The sequence below is a fragment of the Acomys russatus genome, chromosome 29 (assembly GCF_903995435.1).
Source record: "Acomys russatus chromosome 29, mAcoRus1.1, whole genome shotgun sequence".
Taxonomy (NCBI): Eukaryota; Metazoa; Chordata; class Mammalia; order Rodentia; family Muridae; genus Acomys; species Acomys russatus.
In genome coordinates, this window is record NC_067165.1 from 28,567,089 (window position 1) to 28,591,641 (window position 24,553).

A 24,553-nucleotide genomic window follows, 5' to 3' on the forward strand; every position below is an offset into this window, starting at 1 on the left:
TTGAAATGAATTTTGCAAGCCAGGTACGCTGGCACACGCCTGTAATCCCAGCACTCAGGGATGCAGAGGCAGAGGCAGGTGGATTGCTGTGAATTCAAGGATAGCCTGATCTACAAAGTGAATCCTACTACTTGGGAGGCAGAGGCAGGTGGATCTCTGAGTTCAAGGCCAGGCTGGTCTACAGAGTGAGTTTCAGGACTGACAAGGCTACACAGAGAAACTTTGTCTTGAAAAAGAAGACAGGAGAGCCGGACGTGGTGGCGCTCGCCTTTAATCCCAGCACTCGGGAGGCAGGCGGATCTCTGTGAGTTCAAGGCCAGCCTGGTCTACAAAGCTAGTCCAGGACAGCCAAGGCTACACAGAGAAACTCTGTCTCCAAAAACCAAAAAAAAAAAAAAAAAGAAGAAGAAGAAGACAGGGCCGGAAAGATGGCTCAGCAGTTTAGAGCACTGGCTGCTCGTCCAGAGGACCTGAGTTCCAATGCCAGCAACCACATGGCAGTTCACAATTCTATGCCCTCTTCTGATCTGCAGCCATACATGTAGACAAAGCACCTGTATACATAAAAATTAAATCTACACTGGGGAGGCAGAGGCAGAGGCAGGCAGATCTCTGTGAGTTTGAGGCCAGTCTGGTCTACAAAGCAAGTCCCAGGGCAGCCAGGAAAGTTACACAAAGAAACTGTGTGCTGAAAAAGAAAAGAAAAGAAAAGGAAAAAAAAAACCCAAAAATCTAGAACAGCAACACAAAAAAGTTTAAAACTGCTTGCTACTTTTTAAGAACATTAATGATAAAATTTAAAGTAAAACATTTTTTACAAATCCTGAATGGGACCTGGGATGCAGCCTCAGTGGTGGAGGCTTGTCTGACACACATGATGTCCTGGGATTGAGCCCCAGCACCACACAAGATGTACATGCCTATAATCTGAGTGCTCAGGATGTGGGGGAGGAAAATCTGAAGTTCAGCATCATCCTGGGTACATCGTTTGAGGCCATGCTGGGCTATGTTAGACGCCATTGCTAAAACAAAACCAAAGTGGGATGCCCAGGTTGCTTTCATTTTGCAGGAGAAATGGAGCAGAGCACTATCTGTTATTCAAAGCAAGTCTAGGGCAGCCAGGGCTACACAGAGAAACCTTGTCTCAAAAAACCAAAAAAAGGAAAAAAATTAATTAAGTTATTTTTAAAAATTAATTAATTAATGGCTCTTTAACCTTGGCCTCTGGGTGGCAGATGACCTGAGGAATTTTGGGTTTTTATTTTTTGTTTTTGTTTTTCAAGACAGGGTTTCTCTGTGTAGCTTTGGCTGTCCTGGACTTGATTTGTAGACCTGGCTGGCCTCACAGAGACCCACCTGCCTCTGCCTTCCTGAGAGCTGGGATTAAAAGCATGCGCCACCACGCCCAGTTTGTTTTTTTTTTTAAGATTTATTTATTTATCATGTATACAATGTTCTGCCTACATGTGTGCCTGCCCATTGGAAGAAGACACCAGATCTCATTATAGATGGTTGTGAGCCACCATATGGTTGCTGGGAATTGAACTCAGGACCTTTAGAAGAGCAAAGAGGTACTCTTAACCTCTGAGCCATCTCTCCAGCCCTGCGTTTGTTTTGGTTTGGTTTGGTTTGATTGCTTTGCTCCCACGGTTATTTTCTGGGCTGTCACATCTGGCCTCAGTTCAGACCTTGCCTGAGCAGAACTATCTCTGCCTCTGCCCTTTGCCTTCCAGACCATCTGGGTGACCTGATCTGACCTGCACCCCTAGGTGCTTAAATATTTACCAGTGATGATGGCAACGGCCTTGAGGCTGGAGAACAGCCCAGGCGATCGGATTCTGGATTCGAAAGATGAAAAGGGCCTTGAGGACAGGCAGACTTGGGTTCTAATACCAAGCAGTGCCACTGGCTGTGTCTCCGCCTCAGTTTAACCATCTGTGGACAGGGCTGGAGGCTGGGCGGTAAGAATGCTGACTTAACAGTTTCTGAAGAGGATCAGAGGCAAAAGGCACAGCCACTCATAAAAGCCTATGGTGGGAACAAGGCATTCTGGCTTTCATGGTATGGAGAGGTGAGAGCCTTCAAAAATAGCTACTCCCTGGGCTAGAGAGATGGTTCAGTGGTTAAGAGCTGTTCTTCTTAGAGGTCCTGAGTTCAATTCCCAGGAACCACATGGTAGCTCACAACCATCTATAATGTGATCAGATGCCCTCTTCTGCAGCTAAAGCACTCATATATAACAAACAAATAAATAAAAAATAAGTCTGGCAGTGGTGGCCCACGCCTTTAACCCCAACACTCGGAAGGCAGAGGCAGGTAGATCCCTGTGAGTTCGAGGCCAGCCTGGTTTGTTTGTTTTATTGGCGTGCACCACTGAAAGCATTGCTTTATATATATGTTTTTTTTTTTTTACTTGTAAAAATCTTTATTTATTTATTTATTTTTGGGTGTGTTTTTTTTTTTTTTTTTTTTTTTTGGTTTTTCGAGACAGGGTTTCTCTGTGTAGCCTTGGCCATCCTGGACTCACTTTGTAGACCAGGCTGGCCTCGAACTCACAGTGATCTGCCTGCCTCTGCCTCCCGAGTGCTGGGATTAAAGGCGTGCGCCACCACGCCCGGCTTTATTTTTGGTTTTTTGAGACAAGGTTTCTCTGTGTAGCCTTGGCTGTCCTAGACTCGCTTTGTAGACCAGGCTGGCCTCGAACTCACAGGGATCCGCCTGCCTCTGCCTCCCGAGTGCTGGGATTAAAGGCGTGCGCCACCAACCACTGCCCGGCTTTATTTATTTATAATTTAATTAATTTATTCAGATTACAACTCAATTGTTATCCCATCAGTATTGATTTTTTTAAACCTATAGTATTAATGTAGACTCGATATCCCAACCCACAAATCCTAATACAGGTATCTTGAGGCTGGAGACGACCCTATCCTGTGAGCGGCAGTGTCCCTGGAACAGTGAGAGAGCGTCTCCTCAGTATCTGTGGAAGGAAGGCGCCTGGGCCTCTGGCTGTGTTGATGTGGTTTGAAGGTGTTGCCTCCCTCCCTTGATTCCTGTCTGTTTTCAGCTTCTAGATGCCGGCCAGTAGAACCTTCAGAAGAAAGGTGGCTGTGCGCGGAGGCTTACGCATCATCTGAGAGAGCCACGCTCACACGAGGTTATCCCATGGCAGATGTACGTACCTGCAGAAGGCAGACAGGCTCAGCCCCTGGGTCTGGTCAATCCGGAGGCGTGGAGGAGGCCCAATCACTCATGGAGGTCAGTGAAAGCCTTTTTCGGCATCTCACCTTTTTCTCCCTTGCATGGCTACCTTCGGAAACAAGGTGCAGAAATAAAGAAGCTGATCACACCAGGATGATCGAGGGACTCACACCAGTAATCCCAGTGCTTGGGGGAGGGGGTGGCCCCAGGAGACCCAGATATGCACCATAATTTTGTTGTTGCTGTTTTTGTTTTTGTTTTTTCCAGGCAGGGTTTCTCTGTGTAGCCCTGGCTGTCCCGGACTCACTTTGTAGACCAGGCTGGCCTCGAACTCACAGGGATCCACCTGCCTCTGCCGCCCAAGTGCTGGGATTAAAGGCGTGCACCACCACCGCCAGGCAGGAAACAAATTTTTAGCAGGACACGGTGACATACACTTTTAGTACCAGCAACTCAGGAGGCAGAGGCAGGCATATCTTTGTGAATACAAGGCCAACCAGATATACGTAGTGAATTCCAAGCTAGACCCTATTTCAAACGAGAGAATAGAAAAGAAAACATTACACCAGGGGAGATGGCTCAGGGGTTAAGAACACATTCTGCATCAGGCGTGGTGGCACACGTCTTTAATCCCAGCACTCGGGAGGTAGAGGCAGGCAGATCACTGTGAGTTCGACACCAGCCTGGTCTACAAAGGGAGTCCAGGACAGCCAAGGCTACACAGAGAGATCCTGTCTCAGAAAAAAATCAAAAACAAAAACAAACCCCACATGCTGCTTTTGTAAACAATGTGGTTTGATTCTCTGCTCCCACATGGTGGCTCACATCCAGCTGTGACTCTGGTTCCCAGGGATCCAATGCCTTCATCTGTCCTCATGGGGCGCCAAGCCCTTAACTGCTTGGTGTCTTCCTAGATCCACCTTCCCTGTATATTGATGCAGATCCAGGCCCACTCATAGGAGCCCCGTAAGCTAACAGGGGAAGAAGGGTCTGCCCTAATGCAGCAGCCGGCCCCCTCTGGAAGTTTTGGTTTTTTTGTTGTTGTTGTTGTTTCTTCAAGCTAGGGTCTCTCTGTGTAGCCTTGGCTGTCCTGGACTCACTTTGTAGACCAGGCTGGCCTTGAACTCACAGGGATCCGCCTGCCTCTGCTTCCCGAGAGTGCTGGGATTAAAGGCGTGCGCCACCACCACAGCCCGGCTCGCCTCCCTCTGGAAGTTTTGAAGCCAGTCTCTCTGCTCTACCCTGAAGCTACCCAAATCATTTCCCTTTGACCCAACAGTTCTGCTTCTAGGACTTTGCCTTACATAGATACTCTGGCTTCAGCAAAACGATGTGGGTGAAAGGTCAGTGAGTGCAGCCTTGTCTGTAAGGAAAGGTCAGAAACAATGAATCGGCTTTGGCAGGAGGCAGGCCAGCTAAACTCCGGGGATGCAGGGGACCACTTAGAGCGGGGGAGGGGTGCTTGGGGGTGGGGGGGGGGGTGGGGGAGCGGTGTGTGGCTGTGTACACTAAGGAATGAGAGGGACAGAGCGTGCCAAACACTAAAGGGGAGTTAGCCATTTGTGTAGATAAAGGGCTTGGGGACCAATGTGCGGGAAGGGCCAGCACTCCCAGCAAGGTGGGACCCCTAGTTCCAAATGAAATGGCTTCCTGTGCCTTTGGCTCCTAATACACATTGTGACCCATCTTGTGGGCTGGCCCTAGTCCCTCATAGTTTCTGTAACTTGACACTCAGGTTTGTTTTGTTTTGTTTTTTTAAGTTTTTCGAGACAGGGTTTCTCTTGTGTATCCTTGGCTGTCCTAGACTCCCTCTGTAGACCAGGCTGGCCTTGAATTTACAGCCATCCACCTCCCACTGCCTCCCAAATCCTGGGATTAAAGGCATGTGCCACCACGCCCAGCTGATACTCAGATTTTTTTTTTTTTTTTTTTTTTTTTTTTTTTTTTGGTTTTTCGAGACAGGGTCTCTCTGTGTAGCCTTGGCCATCCTGGACTCACTTTGTAGACCAGGCTGGCCTCGAACTCACAGCGATTCGCCTGCCTCTGCCTCCCGAGTGCTGGGATTAAAGGCGTGCGCCACCACGCCCGGCTGATACTCAGATTTTTAAAGAAAAATGCTCCCAATCACTTTATTTTTCAAAAAAGTATTAACTTTGTTTCTGAGACAAACTCTCACTCTGTAGCCCTGGCTAGCCTGAAAGTAAAATTTGTTTTATGTGTTTTGTGGATGTTTTTGTGAATCACTTGTATGCAGTACCCGCAAAGGCCAGAAAAGGATGTCAGACTCCCTGTGACTGGAGTTAACAGACAGTTGACAGCTTCTATGTGGGTGCTGGGAATTGAACCCAGGTCCTCTAAAACAGCAGCCAGCTCTTAAACAACTGACCCATCTCTCCAGCCCCCACTTCCAGGAACGTTAAATCACAAAATAGTCTCCTTGGGGCAATTTGAGTTCTAGTCAAGTATCTGGCTTTTCAAGCTTAGATCAACTCCAGGCATAAAGGATCTCCCCCCACCCCCATCCCCACCCCCCTACCCTCACCCCCATCCCCACCCCCTCTTCTTCTCTTCCTCTCTTCCTTCATTGCATTATTCTCTACAGACTACTTACTGGGTGTCAAGAATGTTCTAGAATACAGCAGTGACCAGGTGCCACCCAAGACCTCTTAGAGCTGACATTCCTGTAGGAGTGATTATCAGTCCTTCAGTCCTGGAAACGCAAGGCCTATCGAGGAAGCTGAGGAAGATTCAGCAGTCAGTCAGTCAGTCACCTGCTCACATACCCCAAGGGACATAGCAAGAAGTGCAAAAGTCACGGGGCTGGGCAGGTGCTGCATCTTTGAACCTGGAGTGGGAATGAGACTCCTGGCCTTTGTGCCTTCACACCTCCTCCCCACTGTGCCTCCCAGTCCCCCAAAGCCCAAGCAGATGGAGGAAGGGAGGCTCCATCCAGCTTGCTGCTTAGGTAGCGGAGTCTGCCTGTATGGGGGCATCTCACACCCAGAGATGCCAAGCTATGTCGCAGGGGACACCTGGCTTGTTAAAGCCCTGTCCCGTTCTGTCCAAGTCTCTCCAGGGTCCTGTCACCTCTCTCCTTTCCATCTTGCTCTCAGCCCACAGCTTCATTTGGATGGGCTAGAGCCTGTACAAAAGCTCCGAGACTGCACTGTGTCCCCAGGGTGTCAACTGCCTGCACTAGGCAACAGTCCCCAAGGCAGGTAAGTGGAGATGGCTGACTCAGTGAGTGTGAAGTCCTCCGTCACCGAGACTGAAGAGTTAGACTTGGCACTCCTGTGTCAGCCACACTGGGGACAATCACTGTGAGACTGCCATCTGAAGATCCCTGCCAAGGAGAGTCTCTACCAGCAGCTTGCCTGGGACCACCCCCCCTTCCCCAACCATCCCAAGATGCTCAGTCCAGGCTCATGGGACCTGGGGAGATGTTCCTACATCTGGCTCTGTCCAGTGGTTCTGGAAGCACGCATGCCTGGCCTGTCTCCATAGAGAGGCAACACCCTCCATTCTGACGCCTTTTCAGGCGGTGGGAGGGAGCGTGTGATGTAGCCAGCCATTTTCCTTTGGAGTTCTCAGGCAAAATGCCAAGACACATTACCACAGGGGACATCTGGCTTGTTGAAGGCCCTGTCCCATCCTATCTTAGTCTCACCAGAGTGCTGCCATTTTTTCCTTTCTGTCCTCCAGAAGCTCTGCCTGGCTCCCAGCCCACAGTTTCCTTAGTTCATTCACTCATAGCCAGCCCTTAGTCTTTGGACATGCAGTTTCTTCTGCCGGAAGCTGTTGACTCTGTTTCTTAACAATTGAACTTTATTATACAGGAAGCCCTCTTTGCTCCTGAGGGCTTGGGGAGCCTCGTTCCTGGGGTAGTGATCCCAGGAGGACCAATGGACCAGGAAACTCATCCCGCTCCCAGTGTGGCTGCGGTGACGGTCTTCAGCGAGACCCCAGTGCTTCGGTCCTGCCCTTGTTGCATGTGACTCTGGAAGGCCTTCAGCAATGAAGCTGACCTTCAACCTTCCGGGGCTAATTTTACTTTCCTCATTGTGTGCAAAAGTCAGTGGGGAAGGGAAGGGTGAAACAATAGGCATTTGGGCAGGCAAGATGGCTCAGTGAGTGAAGGCCACTGTCGTGCAGTGTGACAGACACACAGAGACAGAGAGAGAGAGAGAGAGAGAGAGAGATTAAAAATTATTTTAAAGCAGTAATCTTTTCTTCCAGAGCAACATGCATCATGGGCTGCCCCAACCAGCGTCACCCATATTGGAAAAACAAGCTATACCCAGTTTATCATGTCTGCAGAAGTGTCTCTGATGCTGGCATGGACTTGGGACAGGAGGCAACAAACATGGGCAAATTCCCTCTTTGTGGCCACACGGCATCAGACGAGTGATACTCTCCTCTGAAGCCCAGTGTTTGTGGCAGCAAACACATGGTGACAGGCTTGGCAAAGGCGGCTCTCGTTCTTGAGCAGGACACCATCCTTTCCACTCATCTGTGTCATCAAGATGTTGCCCTGTGGGGCTCATGGGCTCCAGGAAGCCCCATAGCACAGTGGCCGCGGTCCCTCTGGGCCATGTCAGCATACTCATTTGCGCTAAGTTATAGAATAGACACCATGAGCTTGAGGCCCCGACGGAGCCGAGTTTAAGTTCCCTGGTTGGAGCAGCAGATCTACCTCTCAGAGAGGCGTGGCTTTACCAAGTTGTCTGTCCCCCTTGCCAGACAGGGTTTCTCTGGACTCACTTTGTAGACCAGGCTGGCCTCAAACTCATAGAGATCCTCCTGCTTCTGCCTCCCCAGGTGCTGGGATTACCAGGCGTGCGCCACTGCGCCTGGCTGCTTTACCAAACTTAACGCAGATGGACTTGAACACTTAGCACAGTGGTTCTCAACCTGTGGATCATGACCCTTTCACAGGGGTCACCTAAGACCATCAGAAAACACAGATATTTGCATTACGATTCATAACAGTAGCAAAGTCACAGTTGTGAAGCGGCAATGAAATCATTTCACAGTCGCGGGTCATCACAGCGTGAGGAACTGCATTCCTGTCGCAGCATTCGGGAAGGTTGAGAACCACTGCCTCAGTAGCTGACAGGCAGCTCGTCCCTGATGGCTGTGGGGTTGAATATATCCCTGCTTGTAGTCTTCTGGACAGGTGGTGGGCCCTGCACTCCAGAGGGTTTCCATTGAGCTGAGTCCTACACCCTACTGTGTTCAATAATAAATCTCACATCTGAGGGGGGCGGGAACAAAGAAATAGTATGTGGCATTTACTGAGCAGCTTCTGCAGGCCAGGTCACATGAGCGCTTCAAGCATCTTCATTCTCTCCTCACAAGGGCCTATGCAATGCTGTCTGTCTGTCTGTCTGTCTCTCTCTCTCTCTCTCTCTCTCTCTCTCTCTCTCTCTCTATATATATATATATATATATATATATATATATGTATATATATATATATATATATATATCTCACTCTTTCCTCTTCTCTCTCTCTCTCTCTCTTGGTGGAGATGCATCCAGAAAGAGTCTATGCATTACAGAGTTCATGAATGTGCAAACCTTGTTGGGGACATCGCAGGGGGCACCTGTCCACCCTCTTACCATGAGCACCTTGAAGCCCTTTCCTGATAATTTCAGGTTCAGAGCCTGACTCCCGAGGTCTCTTGACTTCTGTTAGGAACTTGAGAGAAGTTGGCCCAGGACTCCAGTCTAGGATCTGAGACCACAACTGGATGACACACAGTTACCCAAAAGGCCCCGGAGTCCTGAGCTCAAAGGATTCTAGGGGGGGGGGGGTCCATGCTTCCAGAACATCTAGTCCTTGCCTCACCCAGGGGCCTGAGCTGAGCTGTGGGAGGTGGCGCTGTCTTCCTGTGCTGGGGACAGGAGCTGCTGTATAGCAGGACATATGAAGGAAGCACTCAACATTGCTCCTTCATAGCAGTTCTGTGGCACAAGATAAGCGCTGACTTGGGTCCAGGCCCAGTGTTAGACAACTGAGCAGCCTTAGGCTGTCTGTACTCTGAACCTGTTTCCTCAGCCATAGACTAGAACATGCCATAGATGAACAGCATACAAGAGCTCTGCATGGCTCTTCATGGCTGACCACTGTCCTGACCAAATCACTGGGCTCGCAGATACCCATAGTGGAGTCTCGTGGCTAAATGACTTCTCTCTTGCAAGCAGACCTTCTGGGCCACTTCCTAGAGCCTGGACCACAGACATCTACAGCTACCCGAGCCGGGACGCATCTTTCCCGGCTCTGGGCCTTGACTTTTCTATCCATAAAACAGTGGCCATCACATCCACCTCAAAGGAGTGCTCAGGGTTTAAACAAGATCACAGAGAAGGGCCTGGCCGCTGCTCTGAGCTCACTTCCCCTACGTGTAAAGTGGGTTGGACACAGTACCTGTTTCAGAGGCTTGTTTGGATCAAGAGAGGTCACCATAGCAACCACATGCCAAGAACATTAAGTATAAACTGTGGATTTGTAAACAAGCTAAGAGGGGATGTGGTGGTGTACGCCTGTGACCTCAGCACTTGGGTAGTGGAAACCAGGAGGGTCGGAGAAGTTAAGGCCAGCCTTTGCTACATAGTGAGTTCCAGGCAGGGCCTGCATGGGACTCTGTCTTTAAGAAGACTCAAATCGCTGGGCGTGGTGGCGCATGCCTTTAATCCCAGCACTTGGGAGGCAGAGGCAGGTGGATCCCTGTGAGTTCGAGGCCAGCCTGGTCTACAAAGTGAGTCCAGGACAGCCAAGGCTACACTGAAAAACCCTGTCTCAAAAAACAAACAAACAAACAAACAAAAAACCATACAAATTAACAGCAACAAAAAGCTCCACCACTGGCAACAAGAAAACCCAAAACAAAACAAAGAATAAAAACAACCTGAACTCTGCCTTCGTTCCAAAAATGGAAGCTGAATTCAAGCCACCTTCCAAGGCTTTAGCATTTGTTTTTTGTTTTGTTTTGTTTTGCTTTGTTTTTGAGACAGGGTTTCTCTGTGTAGACCTACCTGGCTGTCCTGGAACTTACTCCATAGACCAGGTTGGCCTCAAACTCAGAGATCCACCCCAACCCCTTCCCCTCCTCCCTTCCCCCAATCCCCCATCCGGAGTGCTGGGATTAAAGGCATGTACTGACAATGCCACCGCTGCCACCTGCAAGTCTTTAGTTTTTATTCACCCTATTGAGACAGGGTCACCTTAGGTTGCCTAGGCTGGCCTTAACTCCAGGGTTCAAACAATCCTCCTTCCTCAGCTTCCAGAGGATCTGGGACAGCAGGCCTGACATCTTGCCTCCATGGATTTAGAAAGTGTGGGGGTTTGTCTGAACTTGTTGAGTAAGAGGCCAGTTTGACGCTGTTGTGTTAACCTTATAAGCTTCATCAAGGTAACAAGCGAGAAACACACTTTGCAGTTTCCAAAGACCTTCATGCCCACCGTTTGACCTAAGCCCAACCAGCCTAACCAAGAGGTAGGGTAACCTCCATAACCCCAAGGCCTGGGGTAGCGCCAGGCTCCAATCCTCTTAATGTGCCAGAGTACCCAGACTCAAGACCTCGCTAAGATCAGAGCCCTGGCCTCCATCAATCCAGACCTAGTCTGAGTCTCCATTTCTGTTAGGTATGGGTCTCTGCACACCTCGGGAAGAAGCCTTGAGGCACGGTGGCCAGTACTTACTCAAGGCCCACCTGCCTTTAAAAACACAGAGGGCTGTGCCCTCACCTGAAGGGAGAGGCGACAAGGCATGGGTGTTTTGACCGAGATCTAGACAAACCAGGACAGGGAACTTGTCAGAGGTCTTGGGGTGAGACCCTGATAAACCAAAGAGGCCAGTTTGGGGTGCAAGCCCCCCCCCCCCCCCCCGCAGAGTGGTGTCTGGACTACAGGAGCTCTGTTAGGGATGAGTGGTGTGTGCTGAGCTCAGGCTAGCCTCGGAGCTCTTGTTAGACTGTTCTCTCTTACAACTATTTGCAGACTGAAGTCTGCTCTTTGGGGAAGTGGACAAACTCAGCAGGAGTCCGCAGCCCGGTCTCTGAGCCTAGGCTCTCTTATTTCAGACTGTACTGTGACCACAGGAAGTCCCGGGATGCGTCAGAGAGTGATCCCTCCTGCAGCCCTAGCTTGCATAACGCCAGGCGGCAAGCTGCATGCTGGCGGAGGCGGCTGAGCCCCGGGTGCCCAGCGCCGCCCTCCGGGCTCGGGGCGTGGCTGCCGCCCCTTTATCTGCGACTCCAACGCTGGGACACAGCAGACAGCTCTCAGCTCTGCTCTGGTTACAGGTGAGGCCACGCCTGGAGATCCCGGGGCTGGGCTGGGCTGGGCTGGGAGTAAAGAGGTCTTCTGGCGGGGTGGGCAGATTGGGGGTGTGCTCCTAGCTCTGCTGTGTGCAGTCCGCAGCGGCGGAAGTGGGCAGGTGGCGGAAGAGGGGGCGAGGCTGCGGACAGAAGTCTTGTAGGGGAGCACCGCCCCTACATGTGGGGAGAGGCCGCCAGGGGAATCAGCTGCAAGGAGGGGATAGGAAGAAGGAAAGTCTGAGCTCACTCTCGGAAGGAGCAAGTGAGCACTATGTCGGGCGATGGGGATAGCAGGAGGATTATGGGGAGGACCAGAGGCAGCACGTCAGGGAGGGGAGGAGGACCAGGGCCTATGCATAGCCTATGAGGTTGATGGATAGGGAGGTACACTTCAGTACAGTCTGCCAAAGGTAGGCAGGGGAGTGAGCCTACATGATCACACCAAAGAATAGCCAGCCTCTCAGGCTGTGTGTTGCACTTTAGGAGCGAGGTGATAATGGGCAAGAAGGAGCAGATGTGTGGATGTGGGGTGTGTGTAGGTGCAGATCCTTGTGGGGAGCCCTGAGAAAAAAGCACTAGGGAGGTGGGAGGGCTACTAGGCCAGAGTATCGGATCCTTCCCCTAGTGTCAGGAAAGCCAGATTAGCCTAGGTAAGGAAAGAGACAAAGGCCCCACCACCCATAACACTAACCTGGGGGGGGGGGGTGTTTCCTTAGCAGCCCCTCTATCCTTCGAGGGACATGTACTGGGAGGTTCGGTGGAGTCGCCAAGCTGGGCTATTCGTGTCTGACATCCATGTTGAAGCTCCTGTCAGGACTGTGTGTGTCCCCCCCACCCCCCCAACCCCTTAGTGAAAGAGTACCCTTTTTTCAGCCTCTAACCTTTGCTGGTAGTGCTGGAGTTCGGGTCCCGTTCCTGTGTCCTGTACCGGGTGAGTGCAGCCACCTCATCCAACCTCTTTGGGCTGTTTCCACATTTTAGGGTCCTCTCCTTGGAGCAGTCGGGTAGGGGTATCTGAGCTCCAAGAAAGAACTTCCTTAAAAATCACTCATTACATTCCGATCACTTCTCTGAGTGCAAATGGAGGCTCACAGCATAGTTACGAACACAAACGGTTTTTGTTCGGTCCTGGAAGACACGGAGGTGGCTTTTTCTTTAAACTGGTAGAGCTGAATTGGAGACTTGGTTTGCAAAGAGGGAGGTGACCCGGTTGCTGAGACATCCGAAGGCCTGCCAGAGCTTGTCCAATCTACATTCACCCGCTGGATGCTCAGAAGTTGCCCGAAACACTAGCTTCTGGAGTCAGAGTCTAACTGTTAGACAAGTGTTGGTATTATCTTGCCTCAAGGCCCAGCATGAAGTTCTGTAGAAACACATGGACAAGTAGTTAGTTACTGTTACGGAGTAGTGTAGCAACTACCCACAGCATTTGGGGTCCCCCATGGCTTGTCTTCCCCTCTGGTCCCCTCTTAGAGGGTTTGCCTCCCACAGTCCCAATGGTAACTCTGACTAGACTTTTTATTGCTATTCTTTATCTTTTGTAGATAGGAGTCTGGCTGTTTTCCCCTCATGGGCCTTGAACTCCTGGGTTCAAGTGATTTTTTTTTTTTTCCCCTCCTTCTGCTTGGAACTCTCAGTATTCCTGCCTCAGTCTCCCAATTGCTGGCCTCAAACTCAGCAACTCAGAGATCCCACCTGCCCACCGAACTCACCCTGCCCGGCCAAGTGCTGGGACTGAAGGCATGTGCTCCACTGCCTGGCCAAGGGGTATTTGTTTTATAACAGGTTCCTAGAAACATGAAAAATTAGGTGGGCATGGTGGTGCACACCTGTAATCCCAGTACTCAGGAGGCAGGGGCAGAGGAATCATGGTTTGAAGGCCAGTCTGTACAACAGAGCAATGTCCTGTCTGAAAGTGACAAAGAGGGCTGAGGCAGAAAAGTGCTTGCCGGGTAAGCAAGAGGAACTGAGCTCAGATTGCCAGCACTCACATTAAAAAAAAAAAAAAGCCGGTAACACCAGGACAAGGCTAGACCTTCAGGGGCTCATTGGCCAGTCAGTCTAGCCCAACTGAGGGGGTGGGGGGGGGCTCCAAGTTCAGCGAGAGACCCAGCATCAAAATAGGATGGGAGAGCTAGGTGTGATGGCACACGCCTTTAATCCCAGCACTGAGGGAGGCAGATCTCTGTGAGTTCGAGGCCAGCCTGGTCTACAAAGCAAGTCCAGGACAGCCAAGGCTACACAGAGAAACCCTGTCTCAAGAAACAACAACAACAAAATAGGGTCGGGCATGGTAGGGGACTATACCTGACAGAACTTTGATCCCACACAGACCCACTCAGGGACATGCATGTACATGTACATGTGCATGCATACACACACACACACACACACACACACACACACACACACACGGAAAAAAGCAAGGAAAGAAGAATTACTAAAGGATAGAAAAGAATGGAGAAATGACATCTGAATATTGTGTAATTTCTGAGTCTTGGCTTTAGTCTCTTTATCTAATGAGGCAAACCTTGTTCTCCTTGGCACAATAAAATAGTCTCTAAGATAATGTGCTGAAGTGGGGCGTGATGGCGGACGCCTTTGATCCCAGCACTCAGGGAGGTGGATTGCTGTGAGTTCGAGGCCAGCCTGGTCTACAAAGTGAGTTCAGGACAGCCAAGGCTACAGAGAGAAACCCTGTCTTGAAAAAAACCAAAACCAAACCAAACCAACAAAAGAAGAAGATAATGTGTGCTGAACGGTCAGCGTAGACAAAGCAACAAGGCTTTGCATTCCAAGGAGGTGAAGACATGCAGGGATGACCAAGCCTGCTGACCTTGGTTATTTGGTGAGGCCGGAAGCACCTGAGGCAATAGCCATGCTAAAATAAGTACTGATGGAACGTCATGTGGCCTCAGGAAGCTTTGAAGTAGGTGGATGCATTTATTTTTTTTCCCCCCTTAAAAAAAGGAGCTCAGAGTGGAAGGGACTTTGTGCAGGCCACGCAGAGCTTACGTGGCTGACCAAGGAAATCCCAACGAAAATAGTGGCCAGCACTAAGCATCAAGCAATGGCAATTTTTACAAGAGCCCAACGGCAGCTCTTTTTCCGCCTCTGAGTTAGCAAGCTAGTAAGTTGCAGACCTCAAATTCCACACCCACACAAAGCCTGGACTTTTGACTTCTTCCAAGCTGAGTAGCAGGGACCCAGCCTTCAGACAGGGGCCCTGTCTTCCTCATGGTGGTCTTTTGGCTTGCCTCTTCCCATAGGCATGTGTGCAGGCGGACTGGTGGCAGGAGGTTTGTAAGCACTGGTTGAAACCTGAGCATCAGGTGGCCAGGGCTTGCTCTCTGTCCCTCTTTCTCCAGATGACCCACAGCCAGGCAGAAGGTGCCGGCCGAGAGGTCTGAAAATTCCAGGAAGTGAACAGGGTGACCTGGAGTTTAGAAAAGGGGACACATGAATACTAAGGCTGGGAGAAGTGGGGTGGGAAGGCCAGAATTCTGCCTTTCCTGTTGGCAACCTATGACCAGGCCAGGTCATATACCTTCTTATTTAAAAAAGATTTATTTATAATTAGGTGTATTTCTGCATGTGGGTTTGTTCACATGGGAATGCAGGTGCCAATAGAGTTTAGAAGATGGCATCAGATCCCCCTAGAGCTGGAGGTATAGGCAGTTGGGCACCTGTGGGTACTGGGAATTGAACTCAGATATGGGAGAGCATCACTAACTTGTAGTTACCCAGGCATCTCTCCAGCCCAATGCTTTCTTTGGGCTGCTTGCTTACACAGTTTGCCCTCTGGTGTCCTCTAGCTCTGTGATAGGACAGCTAGAGCGAAGACCCCTTTCTCTAGGGAAGTCACTTCCCACCCACCTTTTCTGGGTCTGTGGGCAAGTGGTAGTTTTCAGGGCTCCCGGAATCCAGAAAGATCACCCTGAGTGTTCCTTGCTGAGAACAATTTAATTATTATTATTTTTAAATATTTATTTATTTATTTATTATTGTATAGTACTTGCCCTCATGTACCTGCAGGCCAGAAGCATTGGATCTCTTCATAGATGGTTGTGAGCCACCATGTGCTTGCTGGGAATTGAACTTAGGACCTCTGGAAGAGCAGACAGTGCTCTTAACCTTTGAGCCATCTCTCCAGCCCCCGAACAATTTAATTATTAAATACGTCAGTGTCCTCAGGAGTCCAAACTCTAGCCTAATCCTTAAATATGTCTCCAAGGATTAGGTAAGAGTTTCAGGAGACGGTTTGATCACCCCTCTCCCCAAGACAGGGCCTCATGTAGCCCAGGCTGGCCTTGTATGTACTATGTAGCCAAGGATGACCTTGGACTTCTGATACTCCTGCCTCCACCTCCCAAGTGCTGAGATTAGAGGTAGGCACCACCACACCAGGCTGGGATCTAGTTAACTTTCTGATCCCATGCCCAGATGCATTGGCACAGTTTGCAGGGTTTTTTGTTTTGTTTTGTTTTGTTTTTGTTTTTTGAGACAGGGTCTCTCTGTGTTAGCCTTGGCTGTCCTGGACTCACTTTGTAGACCAGGCTGGCCTCGAACTCACAGCGATCCGCCTGCCTCTGCATCCCGAGTGCTGGGATTAAAGGCGTGCGCCACCACGCCCGGCAGTTTGAAGGTTTTTATTTTTGTTGTGATGCTGGGTGGGACCTTGGGCCTTCTTCCTGCCAGGGCACACTCCCAGCTCAGGGACAGATTTTGAAAGAATTCCCATCAAGTTCATCTCGGGCTTCTGATTTTTCTAGCCACTCTACTAGTATTCATAAAAAAAAAAAAAAAAAAATGGCAGCCATGATTTACCAAGTCTTTAAACGGTGCTCAAACTTAGTTTCAGTCATTTAAATCTCTGTATGTAATTTTGTTATTTCCACAAGGGCACTAAGAACCAGAGAGCCAGTAAGTGGTCCAAGGTCACGGAGCTTATGTTCCGTGGAATCTAGTGTCACCTTTGTCTCTGAAGCCCATCTCCCAACGAGCCTTTCTAAGAAAGTGGCTGCTTACCCTTTTATTTGTAATTTTCCTCTGATCCTTGCTGGATAAGAGGCAGGAACCAGTCAAGTGTACCTGCTATCCATCTCCCAGACCTCAGGCACTTGGTACCAGATGGCTTGGCGCTTCCTTTGTTGTGTGATTTTGGGTAACTCGTAGCTTTCCAGATAGCATCATGCATCCACCACAGAGGTGTTGTCTGCGGCTGAGGCCTGACTGGGAGGTCACGTGTTGAGCCCACATTTTACTACTGTGGGAGTCAGAAAGAAAGGGAAGAGAGAGGTATCTCTTAGCCCCATACTCCCATGACATTACACAAGATACCTCCAGGCCCTTGAAAGCCCCACCCCTAGTGTCCCTCATCTGTGTAAGTGACACTTAATATACAGCATCTGGTGACTCTGTATGGTTCCACAGTGACATCATTGGCCCCAGGGTCCAAAGAAGCACCCCCAGGTACCCAGTGCAGTTTGAGAGGCCTGGTGGGGGGCTGTGGCAGTGTGCTGGGCTGGCTGTCCAAGATAACCAAGGCCTGGCTGCCTGTTGGCAGATCACTCTGGATACCCTAGGCTCTCTCTTGTTACTTCTGGCTCAGGCTTGACCTGTAGCCCTACTCCCTCCTTTTCACTGGATTTGAGGTCCCTTTCTATAGACTCAGAGGAGGAGCCTAAGTCTGAAAATAGATCTATTCTATGAAGTCCTGTGCCTCTGCCAGCGTTCTAAGGGAAATCAAGCCGTGGGGCCTCTCTCCCTCTAGAAGGTTGCCTCTGGGTGTTATGGAGTTTGTGACCCCTGGGGAAAGATAGGCTCAATTGAATTATAATGAAAAGATTTATTGATTAGCTGTTAGCAGGACTAACAATCTCTGAGCCAAATTTGAGATTGCTGTGGAGGGCTAGGGGAAAGGATTTTTATTTTATTTTATTTTTATGATCTATTTATTTGTTTTTTTATTTTATTTCCGAGATAGGTTTGTTTATTTTATTTTATTTCTCTGTGTAGCCTTGACTGTCCTGGACTTGCTTTGTAGACCAAGCTGGCCTTGAACTCACAGGGATCCGCCTGCCTCTGCCTCCCGGGTGCTGGGATTAAAGGCGTGCGCCATCTCTGCCTAGTTTATTTATTATTTATACAGTATTTTGCCCACATGGATGCCTGCATACCAGAAGAGGGCCCCAGATCTCATTGTAGATGCTTGTGAGCCACCATGTGGTTGCTGGGAATTGAACTCAGGACCTCTGGAAGAGCAGTCAGTGCTCTTAACCACTGAGCCATCTCTCCAGCCCCGAAAATGGAGCTTCTTTAGCCATATCAGTGAGTTCTGTGTTTAGGACCCATCATGTCTAGTGCATGGGGGCTGTGAGCTGGGATTGTCCTGCTCCTGAGGAGCCGCTGTGAGCCAGGGCTTCCCCAGGGCAGATCAAGAGGACAGCACTGAGGGAATCTAAGTTGCTTGAAGCCTACGGAAATAACTGATGGATGCCCTGGCTGCCTGCTCAGGTGAGGTCAGCAGGGCTATTCTGGAGGTGCAGGCGGGTGACACAGGAGGCAGGCCAGCAGCAGAGATGTTGATAAGGACAGGTTTAGCCAGGTGTGGTGGTGCACACCTCTAATCCCAGCACTTACAAGGCAGAGGCAGGAGGATTTCTGAGTTTGAGGCCAGCCTGGCCTACAGATCAAGTTCTAGGACAGGCAGGGCTACACAGAGAAACCCCCGTCTTGAAAACAAAAACAAAAATAAGAATGTCCAGGTTTGCAGGCAGAGCACAGGGTCCCCCGGGCATGCACTCTTCCCTTGACTAAGACTTTCTTCATCCCTCCGGATTGCACCATTGCACCAACAGAATGGAGGTAGCGGTACTTACCTCCTGGGGAAGTTACAAGAATTGATCACAACAAGACAGTAAAGAATGAGCTTATAGTGAACAGCCATTTGATTTCAACTGGCTTTGCCACATACTCACGACTGAGAAACAAGGCCTAAGTCATGCGAACTTGGTGGATGTAGGTTCAACAAAGCGAAATAGGCTTCGCCATAGGACTCCTCAGAGCCTGTGATGTAATTTCATGCCTTGGGAAGTGCCAGGAGTGGGTGATGGAGACTAGGAGTGGACTTAACAGATTTCAGGGACCTGGTAACTAGGTGTCAACTGGCTCCATCCACCTTTACTGTTCCCATGGCAGAGCGGAAGCCTTGCTCTGTTGGCTAGGTCTAGGATGCAACTCCCAGGTCTAGTTTCCTTGTGAGCCACACGTGATGTGTTCTGAGGCCTGTTCTGCCCCCGCGGACAAATCTGTGCCCACAAATGGAGGCCACATGGCTATGGGTGAAGTCTGGTGTCTTGGGAAGAGAAGCCCTGGGTGGACAGTTGTCAATAGTCCTTGTTAATAGTTTGTCTAAAGGATGTGCTTCCTGATTCTGCTCTGAGCCAGCCTCTCTGGGGTGAAGGAAGTAGAAAAACCCCATGCTCCTTGTAGCTACGAAGCCCCTGTGTGTGGTGGTGTGTGAAAATCCAACTCTTTTTTTTAGGGTGGGGTGGTTCAAAAGACAGGGTTTCTCTGTGTAGCTTTGGCTGTCCTGGACTGACTTTGTAGACAAGGCTGGCCCGAACTCTCAGTGATCTGCCTACCTGTGCCTCCCGAGTGCTGAGATTATCTGATCCAACTCTTTTTTCTTTTCTTTTCTTTCTTTCTTTCTTTTTTAGACAGGGTTTCTCTGTGTAGCCCTGGCTGTCCTGGACTCCCTTTGTAGACCAGGCTGCCTCTGCCTCCCGAGGGCTGGGATTAAAGGCATGTGCCAGCACTGCCCAGTCTGATCCAACTCTTGAGGAAGTCTAGAAAGCAGGAGTTTAGAGAGGCAGAGTAGGCGTGAGGTAGGTCCTGATGTCATCTACCCACAGCAAGCTCTTGAATTGTGCGTGGATCCTTTGGGTGGTCTTGGGGGAGGTGGCAGTGAGGCTCTGAGGACATAAGCACCTGTGCATACAGTAGCTGGGGCAAAGGTGACCTTGGCAGACATCTGATGGTCCATGGACAGAACACTGCACGCTGAGTCCAGAAAGCTTGTTGAGGGAGTTGTCTGGCAGATATCAGGAGCTGCCTGAGGTACCAAATGATGGTGTCTTAGTTAGGGTTACCCTTGCGGTGGTGAGCACCATGGCCCAAGCAACTTGGGGAGGAAAGGGCTTTTTGGCTTATATTTTTATATCACACATTATAGTTCATTATCAAAGGAAGTCAGGACAGGAACTCAAACAGGGCAGGAACCTGGAGGCAGGAGCTGATGCAGAGGCCATGGATGGGTGCTGCTTACTGCCTTGCTCCTCATGGCTTGCTCAGCTTGCTTTCTTATAGAACCCGGGATTGCAAGCCCAGATGTTACAGCACACACAATGGGCTGAGGCCCTTCCCCATTAGTCACTAATTAAGAAAATGCACTATAGGCTTGCCTATGTCCCAGTCTTCTGGAGATGTTTTCTCAACTGAGGCACTCTCTGATGAGACTCAAACTTGTTTCAAGTTGACCCAAACTAGCCAGCACAAATAACATGCCTGGATTAAGAAGCAGGCACCAGGCAGATGTGCTGTGTGCGATGACAAATAGCACCTGTCACCAAGTCTTAACTGTAAGTTCTTCTCTGTGACAGACTACTTGACATAAGCAACTAAAGCGAGCAAAGGTCTATTTGGCTCACAGTTTGAGGGTTCACAGTCCATCGCGGTCAGGAAAGGCATGGTCACAGGTGCTTCAGGCAGCCACTTAACATTGCATCCACAGTCAGGAAGCAGAGAGAAAAAAATGTTGGTATTCAGTATATTTTCTCCTTTCTTTCTTCTTTGTCATAGAGGAAATGCTTATTGAAAGTATAAATTTTAGCCGTGCGTGGTGGCGCACGCCTTTAATCCCAGCACTCGGGAGGCAGAGGCAGGCAGATCGCTGTGAGTTCCAGGCCAGCCTGGTCTACAAAGTGAGTCCAGGATGGACAAGGCTACACAGAGAAACCCTGTCTTGAAAAAAAAAAAAAAGTATAAATTTTAATACAACGTATTCTGATTATGGTTTCTCCTTCCCCAATTCCTCCCATATCCTTCCCCACTTTCCTGCCCAGACCAAACCCTACTCTTTCTCTCTCTCTCTAGAATACAAACAGGTATCTAAAATAATAATATAAAATAAAAACAAACCAAAGTAGGATAAAGCATACAAACATACAGGGGGAAAAAAGCCAAAGAAAGGGCCTGGCGTGGTGGCACACACCTTTAATCCCAGCACTTGGGAGGCAGAGGCAGGTGGATAACTGTGAGTTTGCCTGGTCTACAAAGTGAGCCTAGGACAGCCAAGATAACACAGAGAAACCCTGTCTCGAAAAACAAAACAAAACCCAAACCAAAGCAAAACAAAACAAAACAAAACAAAAAAGCCAAAGAAAAACCAGAAGAAACACATACAGGTGCCAAGATGCACACATTCACACACAGAGAAGGCACATTAAAAAAAAAAAATCAGAAACCATAATATTTAAGCAAAAAATATTTAGGGGGGTTGCAAAAAAAAAAAACCCAAAAAACCACCATTGAGTTAATTTTGTGTTGGCTGTCTATTGCAAGGCATGGGGCCTCTCCGTAAGAGTGGTCTGTAAACAGAGTGAGACTACATTTGAGAAAGTGAATTTTTCCCTTTTGGGCAGTTACCATTTGGAGATAGCTTCTGGGTTAGGTGTGTGCGACTGTGTTCACATCCCCTCCCAGCGTTCACCCCCCCCAACACTCGGGAGGCAGAGGCAGGCAGATCGCTGTGAGTTCAAGGTCTACAAAGCAACCCCAGGACAGCCAAGGCTAACACAGAGAGACATCGAAACCCCTCCCCCCCAAAAAAAAGAATAAATGAGGTCTTTCGACATGTACTGAGCATCTTCTGTGTCAGGCCCTGTTCTGAGAATGCTAGGGAAGACAGCTTGAATGTTTTTTTAGGGTGACTCTTTGGTCCTCAAACTCAGCCTAAGAACAGGGCCTGGGAGAAGGGAGCCATCTGAGGCATCAGACCCCCCCCTGCTAGAGACACAAGGATTTTTAAGATTTATTTTTTTATTTTGTATACAGTTAGTGCTCTGTCTGCATGTACACCTGAGGGTCAGAAGAGGGCGCCAGATCTCATTATAGATGGTTGTGAGCCACCAGGTGGTTGCTGGGAATCGAACTCAGGACCTCTGGAAGAGCAGACAGTGCTCTTAACCTCTGAGCCATCTCTCCAACCCGAGCATTCTGATCTTACCCTGACCTCTCTCCCAGGTTCCAGGCATGGCGATGGCAGTAGCCCAGAAGTTCAGCCACCTGTTGTCTAGCCTGTGGCACACGGGCCAGAAGCCTCTGCAGCCGGAGCCCGTGTTCACAGTGGACCGGGCCGAGGTGCCGCCGATCTTCTGGAAGCCGTACATCTACGCTGGCTACCGGCCGCTGCACCGGTCGTGGTGTTTCTACTTCCGCACGCTGTTCCAGCAGCACAACGAGGCTGTGAACGTGTGGACCCACCTGCTGGCGGCCTTGGCTCTGCTGTTGCGGCTGATGGTCTTGGTGGGGAGTGTGGACTTCTGGGACGACCCTCACGCCCGGCCCCTCTTCATCATCGTCCTGGCCTCCTTCACCTATCTCTCCTTCAGCTCCCTGGCTCATCTCCTGCAGGCCAAGTCGGAGTTCTGGCATTACAGCTTCTTCTTCTTGGACTATGTGGGTGTGGCCGTGTACCAGTTTGGCAGTGCCCTGGCGCACTTCTACTATGCCATCGAGCCTGCCTGGCATGCCCAGGTGCAGGCCATTTTCCTACCCACCGCTGCTTTCTTGGCCTGGCTTTCCTGTGCCGGCTCCTGCTACAACAAATACAGCCAGAAGCCAGGCCTGTTGGGCCGCACTTTCCAGGAGGCACCCTCGGCGCTGGCCTATGCACTGGACATCAGCCCCGTGGTGCACCGCATCATAGTGTCCCCTCTCCCTGCCGAGGATGACCCCGCTCTCCTTTATCACAAGTGTCAGGTGTTTTTTTTCCTTCTGGCCGCTGCGTTTTTCTCCACCGTTATGCCCGAGAGTTGGTTCCCCGGCAGCTGCCACACCTTTGGGCAGGGACACCAAGTTTTCCATGTCTTTTTGGTGCTGTGCACTCTGGCCCAGCTAGAGGCTGTGACGCTAGACTATCATGCCCGGAGGCCCATCTACGAGCCTTTGCATGCCCGGTGGCCCAACAACTTCTCTGGCCTTTTCCTGCTTACCGCGGCTGGCAGCATCCTTACGGCTCTGCTCCTCAGCCAGCTGGTGCGGCGCAAACTCCATCAGAAGACTAAATGAAAGCGGGTGGGTGGGAGCTGGCAGGGTGAGAGAAGGTGCTAGGGACAAAAGCCTGGATTTGGCTCCAGATGGGAACAAAGCCTGGTAAAGTTGTCTTATATCTGGCCAGCCATGACTCCCTGCACAGAAGCTCAAAGGCGAAGGTGATGCTAGGGCAATCCTTGGACCTGGGGATTGGCTGGAAGCCGCCGGCGGAGACCCTGATAAATTTCCTACCTTTGGGGAGGAGCAGAGGAGAGACTCTTTTTTTTTCCCCCCCTTTTGGTTTTTTGAGACAGGCTTTCTCTGTGTACCCTTAGCTGTCCTGGATTCGCTTTGTAGACCAAGCTGGCCTCGAACTCACAGCGATCCGCTTGCCTCTGCCTCCCGAGTGCTGGGATTAAAGGCGTGGACCACCACGCCCAGCCAGATGAAGGACTCTTGATGCCCTTCCCTTGTCTCCTCTCAGGCTGAAAGTTGGGGTTCAGCTTTGGCTACCACCCTGGCTTGGGGTTTCCAGGTTGTTTGGGGGGGAATAAGACTTAGGCCAGTGTCCAATTTGAGCTGAGAGGGAGGGGACGTGTCAGCAGCCACCTACCAGGTTTCACTGGCGCGGGGAAAAGAAACAGGCTAAAAGATGAGTGGATTTTAACCTTACTGTCCCCTGCACCCCATCGTGAATTGCTGGGTTCCAGAGAATCCCTAAAGAAAGACGGTCCCCTCCACTGCCCAGATCCCTTTGTCACAGCCCAGCCAGAAAGCCTCACGTCTAGCATTGGTCTGTACGTCCCGCACACACTGTTTCCAGCTTCTCTCCCATGACTCTCACTTATGATTCTGAGATGGGTCTCCTTAGCTCACTGTTTCCGGGGACTCCAGGCTTTAGCCACATAAGGAACTCTCAAGGGATGCTTAGAGGCCAGACCAATCAGCACTGCCCGGGGGCACTCAGAACCCTGACCTGGAAACAGTGAGTAGGAGTTCGCAGACTGAGCTTAGAAGGACATTCCGGGCAAAGGGGACCCAGAGCAGGAAGTTCACTGGGGCTGGAGGTAAGGCTGGTGTGTCTGGTCTCTGATAGGTTCAATAAAGTGACCATACATAGCTTCCTCTGCGATGTGACTCCTGCTCCAGGGAGGGGCCCTGCTCACAAGGAGGTCTTTTGAAGGAAGCTGCAGGGTGCTGTGGAGAGGGAGGGGTTCTTGTTTCATTTTCACCTGAGGGTAGAATTGATGTTGGGAGTGTGTGTGTGTGTGTGTGTGTGTGTAATTATATACATATTTGGCATTTTGAGGGATTAAAGAGCAGTTTTATTACTAAGTAGATTTTAGAAGTAGTTAAAAGTGTTTAAAAATCAAAGAGTTGGGGACGAAGCTCACTGGTAGAGTGCCAGCCTGGGAAAGAGAGAGAGAGAGAGAGAGACAGACAGACAGACCCTGTCTCAACGACTGGGAAAATAGCTCATGTAGAGCTTCTGCAGGGAGCCCCGCTTTAAATCCTCAGTACTGTAAATGAATAAGTAAGTATCCCTCCATGGATAACTTATTCTGAGGGTCTTCATGTAATGCATATAAAATTATATACGAAAATCTATATAAAATCAAATCTACACCTGAGGCTGGAGAGATCGCCCCGTGGTTAAGAGTGTGTATGGCCCTTGCAGAAGACCTGAGTTTGATCTTGAGCACCCATGGCCTGC

At 50.0% G+C, this 24,553-nt stretch overlaps 1 protein-coding gene across 2 annotated transcripts; it reads left to right on the forward strand.

Annotated features, from left to right (window-relative positions):
• The first annotated feature begins 11,346 nt into the window (after positions 1-11,346).
• Paqr7 (progestin and adipoQ receptor family member 7) lies at positions 11,347-22,979 on the forward strand. Of its 2 annotated transcripts, none has more exons than XM_051171641.1 (2): positions 11,347-11,508; positions 21,829-22,979. In XM_051171641.1, exons 1-2 carry the CDS (start codon positions 11,377-11,379, stop codon positions 22,873-22,875), a joined length of 1,179 nt encoding a protein of 392 aa, XP_051027598.1. In that variant the 5' UTR covers positions 11,347-11,376; the 3' UTR covers positions 22,876-22,979. The 2 variants fall into 2 exon arrangements, with proteins under 2 accessions (XP_051027598.1, XP_051027600.1); XM_051171643.1 differs by lacking the exon at positions 11,347-11,508 and adding an exon at positions 12,369-12,454.
• The last annotated feature ends 1,574 nt before the right edge of the window (positions 22,980-24,553 follow it).